This window comes from Styela clava, chromosome 3 (genome assembly GCF_964204865.1).
Source record: "Styela clava chromosome 3, kaStyClav1.hap1.2, whole genome shotgun sequence".
In the NCBI taxonomy this organism is placed as follows: Eukaryota; Metazoa; Chordata; class Ascidiacea; order Stolidobranchia; family Styelidae; genus Styela; species Styela clava.
In genome coordinates, this window is record NC_135252.1 from 17,863,495 (window position 1) to 17,873,269 (window position 9,775).

General features: G+C 36.3%; 2 protein-coding genes across 3 annotated transcripts; one reads left to right on the plus strand and one right to left on the minus strand.

Annotated features, from left to right (window-relative positions):
• Nucleotides 1-3,451: 3,451 nt before the first annotated feature.
• Nucleotides 3,452-5,758, minus strand: LOC120343510 (ATP synthase subunit epsilon-like protein, mitochondrial). Of its 2 annotated transcripts, none has more exons than XM_078110952.1 (3): nt 5,597-5,758; nt 4,391-4,533; nt 3,452-3,532 (listed from the first exon to the last, which is right to left on the minus strand). In XM_078110952.1, exons 1-3 carry the CDS (start codon nt 5,626-5,628, stop codon nt 3,528-3,530), a joined length of 180 nt encoding a protein of 59 aa, XP_077967078.1. In that variant the 5' UTR covers nt 5,629-5,758; the 3' UTR covers nt 3,452-3,527. The 2 variants fall into 2 exon arrangements, with proteins under 2 accessions (XP_077967078.1, XP_039268647.2); XM_039412713.2 differs by having other exon boundaries at nt 3,452-4,245.
• A 1,615-nt stretch (nt 5,759-7,373) lies between these two features.
• Nucleotides 7,374-8,507, plus strand: LOC120343509 (acyl-protein thioesterase 1-like). Its single transcript, XM_039412712.2, has one exon. It carries the CDS (start codon nt 7,454-7,456, stop codon nt 8,249-8,251), a length of 798 nt encoding a protein of 265 aa, XP_039268646.2. The 5' UTR covers nt 7,374-7,453; the 3' UTR covers nt 8,252-8,507.
• The last annotated feature ends 1,268 nt before the right edge of the window (nt 8,508-9,775 follow it).

Below are 9,775 nucleotides of genomic sequence, written 5' to 3' on the forward strand. Positions count from 1 at the left end.
GTTTTTGCAGTATTGTTCGTACTAAGTAGCCTAATCAATTCGTAGCGTTAATTTATCTGTTGATTAAGCACGTTTTTGATCTTAGTGATAGTCGTCGGTGTGGTAAAGGAAGCGTGGTTATACACGAAGCCAAGTCGAATCCCGCAATATAAAAGCGAAAGATCGTAGGAAGGATAGTTACTAGTCAGAAGGTCGAAGCAATTGAGGCGGTTCAGGGAGCTAGTCAGTGTAAGTGAGTCACTCACGGAGCAAGGAAGATGACCATGAGCGCGCACGGGCAAGTGCAGTTCCAAGTATTCTGTGGCGTCTGCAGCTGCCGCAAAACCATGGCAGTATTTCCATACCATGGCCGCTACGGCCAAACCTATGGCGACCATCGAGGTGTATATAACCTCAATGATGGCGACTGACTTTTTAGCTGCCAGAGACCAATAACAAGCTGCCGTTACCAATGACGAGCTGCCGTTACCGCGACAGCAAATTGAAAAGCAATGGCAGGTAATATTTTGCTTTTGTAACCAAGAAGGTGCAAGGAATCGAATCCAAAGGAAGAATAACCAAAAAGAGAAAAAGGGTGTGTGTAGGGAGTAGAGCTCGACCGATATATCGGCCAACCGATATATCGGGCCGATATTGCGTGTTTGCCGATATATCATATCGGCCCAACCGGCCGATATATATCAGCGTTAGTCGCTTTTCCACGTTCTAAAAAATGAGTATTTTTCCCCGGGAAATATCTGCGGCCGAGCGTTTTCTTTTTTTGGCTTCTCTCATTTTGCCTTTCAATGAACAGAGAGTTCTCTTCTATATTTCTCTCTCTCTTTTATCTCTTCGTGCGGCGCAAAATCCTCGCCTTCGAATATCTTGCGTCCCCACTAGGCTTGCACGTAATCGACAAAAATCAATTCCGTAATTACGGAAAAATTGATTACGTAATGACCCTGTAATTGCGATATTTTTTCACACGTTTAAACCTATCATAAAAACCATTTGAATCCACTTCTTTTCCGAATGGGACATCGAAGTTTGGTTTTCATATTACCGACAGTACTACACGCCGGCGACAGATGTTAAAGACAAATACCAAGGAGTGAATTCAAATTAAATTTATTCTGATTTTTATCTTGTTCTATTGTGTTGGCTTTGATTTTCTTTATCACCTTCGCAAATTAACCGTCTCAATTTTATGCGATCAATTTTATCATTACCGACACTGGTATACGTATATTTATGAAACGATAGTTGCCTTTTTTAAAATCGACTTTCGTATTGAATAAAAATTTCGGGTTTTTAAGTTATTAATCAACGACAAGCTTATTCTCTCGTTTAATTATACCTGCGCTTGCCTCGCGACGAAGACTTGTTATTGCTCCGTTTTTTACATTATCCGACTTTGCTACCTAGTTAGCAATTTATAATAATTATTGATGCTGAATTATTGACGATATTCCGATTACCAAGCTTCATTTTATATCAAATCATTTCGCGGCCTAAATGTTATAACATTATTTGCGATAAATTTAGATTAAATATTAATTATTTAGCCGGCGATAAATTCTTACCTGTAACTCGTTGTAAATTAATGCTAATAAATTTTATTTTGTTTTTTAATGCGCTGTGATTTGTATTAATTAAAGTGATTGAGTCGGGAAAAGAAAGTAGCCTAGCCTTCTCTCCTTTTGAGCGCTTATAGCGGCGGTAAAATTCGTTTCATGTCTGTTTCACGGAGAGAAAAAAAATACGCCTTCCGGAATTACAATCAACTATCACACATTCCTATTTATCATTATCAGCGCCGAATAAAAAAGATACCAAATCGTGGACACAAAAAAGTCTGTCGGTGTTAATTGTATTACAGTGATAACGCTTATAATAATATCGTTTTGACCGTGAAACCAAACGCTCAAACGGGGTGGCAACGCGTCATGCCGGCTCAAAACGGCTGCGAATACCGGAACTCTTTAACTTCTTCTACGTGTTAAACTTTTAATTTTTTACAATCGACGGAATTGACTGCTTGGAAGGAGCACGTTTCAAATGCGAAAGCGCTCGACCAATAATTACGACTTTACGTAATTTGTAACTTCCCTTCCGAACTCGAAATAATTCCGTAAATTACGTGCAAGCCACTGCCTTTTTTCTTTTGTGCATTAATGTGTGTTCTTATTATTTGCTGTGAAACTTTTATTAATGATGCAAGCACTGTGTAGGACTGCTTTATTTTTTGACTGAAACTGAATGTTTCTTTCTATTTGTATTTACTGCGGGTTCAGGTTGTAGATATCGGTATGTCGATATCGGTTATCGGTCACTAGTTGGCCGATATATCGTTATCGGTATCGGTGCCAAAAAGTGATATCGGTCGAGCTCTAGTAGGGAGGTATATTTATTCATCTTTGATTCATTCATTCCATTCTTATTAATCGAGCTTTGGCGTGAGTGGTCCACAGAGAGCCAAAAGAAGGAGAAACCAAGAATAGGAGAAAGGGTGTGGCGAAGGTAAATCATTTATTCTTGATTCATTCCATTCTTATTGTACGCGAGTAACAAATTTACGCCCAATTTCCAGATAACACTGCATATTATTGGTTGCCATAGCCATCAATTCTTAATTGTCAATACAAATCAACAAGTTCTGATTGGCCCAATCCCATCAATTTATATATACCGTATTTCCCGGCGAATAAGTCGCTTTTCTAGACCCAAATTTTTGGCCTGATTTGGGGGGGGGGGGTCGTCTTATTCGGCGAGTATGATAATTTTCATTACTTATCGATTTTAATCGGTAAGTATGTTGATAGGTATTTGTTTGTCTGTTTGTCTGACATCTCACGAAAGCGAGATTGAATCTGCTCCAGATTTTGCATGTGCACTCATCATATGCCGTACCAGAAGCCTATTGATTTTGGATGAATTATGTCGTATAATTAGCGAGGTATTAATTAACTAGTGATGGGACACAAGGTGTCACTATGGAGTAAAAGCGCTGTTTTGGGGGATCCCCTAACTTTCGATCATAAGTCTTTGGTCCCTGACCGATAATCTCGTTTTTTTGTTGTCCCTTTTTATGTATTAGGTAATGTACTTTTAGGATGGACCCTAGATTAAAATTTAAAGACAGTTTGAATTCCTGTAGTTGTTAGGGATTGAATATCACGCTGCGAGAAAAGGTTATTATAGGCTATTTTAACCAATGCTCAAAAGCCTTTGCATGGTAATTTGAGATTCCGATGTTGTTGCGATCTTACTACCCCGACTTATTCGCAGGTTATATGCAAAAACCCATTTTATCAGACTTAAAAACATGCCTCGTCTTTTTGCGGGTAGCCTTATTCGCCGGGAAATACGGTATGTATTTATCTCGTTTGTTAACCCACTCTGTACTGAGATGAAATTTAACCTGTCGACTCTGGCGAATGAAAATCACAAACATAGCAACAACGATCACAAATATATTGGGAATATTTTATTGGAACACCATACAATTTCAAAAAAAAACTATAAATTGAGGATCCGGATCAAGATCATCATTCTGAAAAGTAGAAAAAAAACAAAGTTAGGTCATTTTCAAGAATCATTTAGCTATTATGGAGTTGAAATAAACTTATACTTATTCTGGGACATAATATAACTTAATTGGTTGTATTAAAATGTAGAATTCTTCATAACAAGAGAGCTTTGTACAAATATAGGGATACAAAGATGAAGTGACTAGTATGGCCATCACAAATTCGACCGAATGTAATGCACCTGTGAACTCTACTAGTTGGAAGATTTGGAGCCCAGTAGTGATGATTGAGTATTAAAATTTGAGGTAAATTAGTAGTAAAATAAGCTTTTTTTCGCAATAATACCAATTGCACAAAATGATCCATTCATGCCCATTTTTATCACCTCAGATCTTTACAGTAAATAAAAATCATTGCAACCTCAGTTTAAAAACTAAACAGAAGTATCAAACAATGTAGGCTGATCATCATAGGCAAGGCTTGGTATTGCAGAATACAGAGGCACAAAATACAGGAGGATTTCTGTTAGCTTTCTGGTGGACTATACATTATATATAGCCTATTTTTATTGAAATTCTCCACTCTTAACCTAATACCACAGAATCATATGGTATTCATGGACAATAACCTGAGATGTCGCTGCTAAATGACCAGTCTTGGTTCATCACTGGTTCCTCTCCCCAAAAAAACTGCGAGGTTATATAATTTTTCGAATAATGTATACGCTGGATATTTTCTGGTAGGAAAAAATAAACTTGTCTTAACTTAACCACATGAACAGGAGAAATAGGACAAAATAAAAACAATTTGATTTACATGGCAATTCTACTGCCAAACCAGTACAAAATACCTAGATTGTAAAAGTAACAAAGTCAACCTACTTTTAAATTCACCAACTGGTTTACCATCTTGCCAATATTTAGTGATGACAGATTTTGATGATCGTTGTTGGGCTGCTTCTTGAAGTTCTGGCTTCAATGCTTGCCGAACAACACGTGCGCATATTGATGAATATCGGATGTATCTAGACGAAATAAGCATATCAGATTTAGATTCCAGGATCGCTGGTAATGGTTGAACTCATTCAAATACAACACAATAAATGTTGATGCCCATATATTTTTATTTTATATATAGAAGTTCTTGTTCTTGCTGAGAACAAAAAACGTAGGCTTAGAAGATAACACAGGGTGGGGTCCACGGATGTCGGCTTCGGGGGCAAAGTTATTTCAAAATTATCTTTGCATTGTTTGCGGTCCATGATAGTGCCAAGAATAGCCAACGGGCCTGGCTTTGGACCACCCTGAGATAACATATTCATAAGATGACCAAATAACCAAATGTCTAGCAAGTGTTAATCATAAATAATGAGTAGTTGATTTTAATGAAGACTTTTAATAACACCTTCCGATCTAAAATTTGTACGTTTTAAACCTTACCTAAGGTTTTGTTTACTCTTCTGAATCTGTAATCAGTTTTATTTATTTTCTTTTATCAATTTTTTTATTAAGAAGGACTCGATTTTAGACTATACCATAGTTGTAAATGTTATCATGTTTACAACTACAAATTTTCAGGTTCACCAAAGTTAAGGAAAACGGTTTGCCTTTGTCATCTCTGTGATAACGTTAATCTTATTACTGTGTTAATACTGTAATAGCATCACATCAGTGATCTCCAGCAGCTTATTGTATCATTCTCTTCACTTTTAAATGAGAACTCAGAACCCCACATTGGGCAGACTTGTACAAATAAAACCTTATAATTTCAGTGGAAACTACTTAGATATCTTCGCTGTCACTTGAATACAGTAATATGCAGCAGCAGAGCAAATTCCAGGTGCCTATTTTTCATGTTTTGCTCGCCCTGTGAGGTTCAAGTGCTTTAGTTTTCTGTATTGTCTCACTTTATGCCAGAGTAGTTAAAATGAATGGTTGCGCGTGCGCTACATCTTGGGATCGAGAGTAAACGCACAAGCATCCGCAAATCCTTGTCAAAAACCAGCAACAGGCTTTGTTTGTTATCATTACATAGCCGTGTGCTTTGTTCAGATAGAGAAAAAGAGACGCTCAAAAATTTATACTCACGTCATCCCAGCTTGCCTCCACGGAGCAACCATTTTTCCTGATTAAATAAATAATTCAAACGAACGCGAATTTAAGAGAGTTAGACGAAAACCACGGGCCCAAATCGCAGATGACTGACCTTCCTGCTGTAAATTAGCTGTAGCGAAAATACTCCGAATGGCATTTTATTGTTCGATGGCGACAACTGGTGGCATCTCGTATTTTGGTAATTGATCACTAGATGACAGTAAAGCTAATATTTTCCAATTTTTCCACAGTTGCCGTTTTTCTTAGACGTTTGCAATTAGTCTAATCGTAAATTAGTGAATTTCTATATATTTTATTAGTTATTGTAATAATAATTCTAAGTGTTGAAATAAATTGATAAAGTTTTGTAGTCCAACACATAATTAAAGTTTTATATTATAATATCAAATTTAAATTTCTGCCAAAACAAAATATCGAGGCCTGAATCGTTTTGCCATATGGTCGGGTTTGCTTTTCGGCGATGCTGGAGCTTCTTCAAATTACAACAACTTCAGTAGACTTACGCAGCCGCACACTGTAGGTAGGTACATAGGAAAAAAAGAAAAAATATAATACACTGTAGATCGCCAGATCTACCGTATCTATGTACCGTCCTGGATTATACGGTCTGACGGTACCGGTAGCGGTATGGTACGGTACCGGTACTCTTAAGGCAGTAACGTCAGCAGGCTACGTCTGCTGTGGGTCGTTAAGTTTAAGCCTATACAGTTAGGCTAGTTACCTTATAGGCCTACGCCTGTACGCTGTCGATAAGCTGCTATATCTGTATATACAGATATATATAGTTTATGTCTGTATGTGGATATGGCACGGTTTATATACGGTACCATAGCCTACTTCGTTTTTCTATTTCTGGTGTGCAGTTTAATTTTTCAAAACAATTTTATTTGACAAAGCTAGACGCAGCTAGACCCTATATTTCTTCTGTAATGTAATAATTTCTGTTTGCACTTCAGACATGTTATGGTAAACACATGCATTTTTGACTGAAAATGAGATAATGGACTAGGGTGGTTTAGCCACTTTGCGGCCACGACCTATTTGCAGACATCGACTTCATCGATTAAATTAATGCCGTAAAAATTAACGAACCGCGACGATATTTCTCACGCGTTATCGTCCACTTATCTCTCGTAGCTCTGCGAAATTACACTAAGAGCTTGAAAATCCATACAAATATAAGAGATAAAAAGATGAAACTTGGCAGGTGGGTTGAGTTGTGTTTCTTTTAACCATCTTTAAAGTTTCGCGTTTCTACATTTGAAGGAGGGGGAATAGAGGGGTGCGCATTTCCAATACGTCGATAATATCTTTGTTGACCAATTTGCGACCACCATGTTTTTGTCTCTTTGATTGCTGTGATGCCGTGCTTTGTTTATAATTTGACAAGTTTTGTTCGAAATAACCGTGTTCTTAAAATATATGACGGTCAGAAATGCAATTAGAAGCCCAATTTTTTCACGCATGGCTTCGTATGCTCTAGTCTACCCGCAGCAGAAACGATGTTTAAGGCTTGAAATTCGTGGTCGCACCTCGGTCGTTCGGTCGCAAATACGTCTTCCGAGTGTCATACTTTGGTGGCTTGTATAGCTTTAACCCCTGGTCATAGAAAGTTAATTCGAAGTTTAGCGTGCAGAATAAATGCCTACGGTGCCTAATCACCTACGGTGAAAAAATTAACGGGTGAGAAATATTGGTTTTTGTTTTATAGCGGGTTTGAATGAAATCGTCCGCAGACTGGCTACACCACCCTATATAACATTCATGCTTTCATTCCTGTTTAGACTAAGAAAAAAATTGTAAAATTAAGAGTTATCATCTAATGTGCTTATGTGCAAATTTTTAAACGTGAGATCATTGATAGCACAATTCACCGTGCTTAACATTGTTACTGGACGACAAAGTTGTACGAGCCTATCACAAATGGCTTCTTCATCTGGTGAGTGTGTCGTTAACGCTACTGGAAAGCCCACTGGATTAGTTATTTTTCTTCATGGATTAGGAGATACAGGAGATGGCTGGTGCAGCCTTTTCGAAACAATTCGGCAAAAAAATGTAAAGTATGTGTTCCCACATGCGGAGAAGATGCCTGTTAGTTTGAATATGGGGATGAGAATGCCGTCCTGGTTCGATATCAAATCTCTTGATATGTCTGGAGAAGAAGATGAAGCTGGTATCACTAAATCGGCCGAACGTATTCGAGAGTTGATTAAAAAAGAACAAAAAGCATATTCAATACCAAGCAATCGTGTAATTTTGGGAGGTTTTTCAATGGGAGGAGCATTGGCTTTATATACTGGATTAACTCACAAAGAACCACTAGGGGGTTTAATTTTACTCAGTTCGTGGCTTCCTCTTCGAGAAAAATTTTCGAAATCGCAAGATGAATTTTCCTTGGTTAATCAAACCTGCCCTATATTTCAGGGACATGGAGAGGCAGATCCGATAGTCAATATAAAATTTGGAAGTATAACTCATGAAGTGTTGCATAAAGCTAGAAAAGCTGCAGGGCAATCTGATCCACCCGTCCAATTCAATACTTATAAACATCTCGGTCATTCTTCAAGTGATCAAGAAATGAAGGATGTCTTGCAGTTTGTACAGAAACATCTGTCAGAATGTTCATAGGAAATACCGAAAATTGTTTCAATGTGCTTTCAAAACATCTGCTCTTTCACATCAGATACTGACATCTTTCTAAGGCTAATTGATATATTTATTATGTCGAAAATTCAAGAATGGCAATAAGTTTGAAATTAAATATGCTGGATGCTTTTCCTGAAATTGAATGTTTTTTTATGTATTCGGTAAAAATATATTCGTAATATGCAATCATGATTCTGCAAAAAAAAATCCTTTATTAATCTAAATCAAATTTGTAACGTAACGATGAAAAATTCTATAATAGCAAATTTTTCTGAAAGGGACAAATTCCTAAATAATTTATGATTTTTTAAAATTACCATATAATTACACCGACTTCTTACGATAAACTGATTAGAGTTTGAGAGATGCATCTAATCTATAAATACTCGATGTAAAAAATCTATGTATCAGTCATATGTTTTGTTTGATCAGAGTTTTGTACTTGGGCTACCTTTTATGTGTAATTTTCTGGGAACTAGACATTAGAATACAACTCACTCCGGCTTCTTAAGTTCATAAATCTGTACAAAATAATTGGTTAATTGTTCTCATACTTGATATAGACTGGTATCAGGCCGGGACGCTGTGATTCAGCATATGATAAAGTAGCCTTATTAACTTTCTTCTCCTATGAGATGAAATTCCTATTTTTAGAATATGGACTCATGTTTTGACTGGAATTTGTTGATATTCAAATTAGTGCCGGGGCACTCAACTATATTTTATGAACTACCATTGCTAACGTTCAATGCTTGTATCTTATAATAAAAACTTATTGTTACACCAAAATAATATAATAACAACTTTAATAATGAATGATAAATATTTGTGAGCAGTATAATTAGTAATTTATAATCTCTCAATTTTTGCTTGATTTTCTAGTGTTAAAAGCCAAAGATATTTGCTATAAATGATTTTAGGAATTTGTTTACATTTTCATATTTGAAGATGAAGTTTACGCTATTTTCACCTGAATTGATAATTTCTGAGAAATCTTTCACTTTGAAGATATCTTTATGAAGTTTAGTATATGTTTGCTACGGAGCTACTATTAATTTGAACGAAGTTTCAGAACAATGCAACATGAGGATTCATATTCCTACTTCTTTTTACTTCAAAATTAGTTTCAACATTTATCAATTTACTATTCTGTTGTTTTTTATGTTGCAGTTTTGTATATTCAAAAGCCATATTGAACCGAGTATGTGCCACCTTTAGAACTAAAGCTGCCCACGAAATAACTCCCACACTTTCATATACAGTAATCAAAGATCTGCGTTGTTTCTCTGTATATTATGATTCGTATCTTTAACATTAAAGGCCTTGATTATTTAGTTCCTTGTTGCAGAATGTGGCATCTTATACATCAAATAGTTCACATAAAACAGTTTTCATTAAAAATTCAGCTTTTTGCAAATTATTGAACCAGTAACTACTATTGTGTATATTATTTTTAAATTCAATGTTTTGGATTGTAATTCTTATATTTGCTTGTGTGGGTGACAA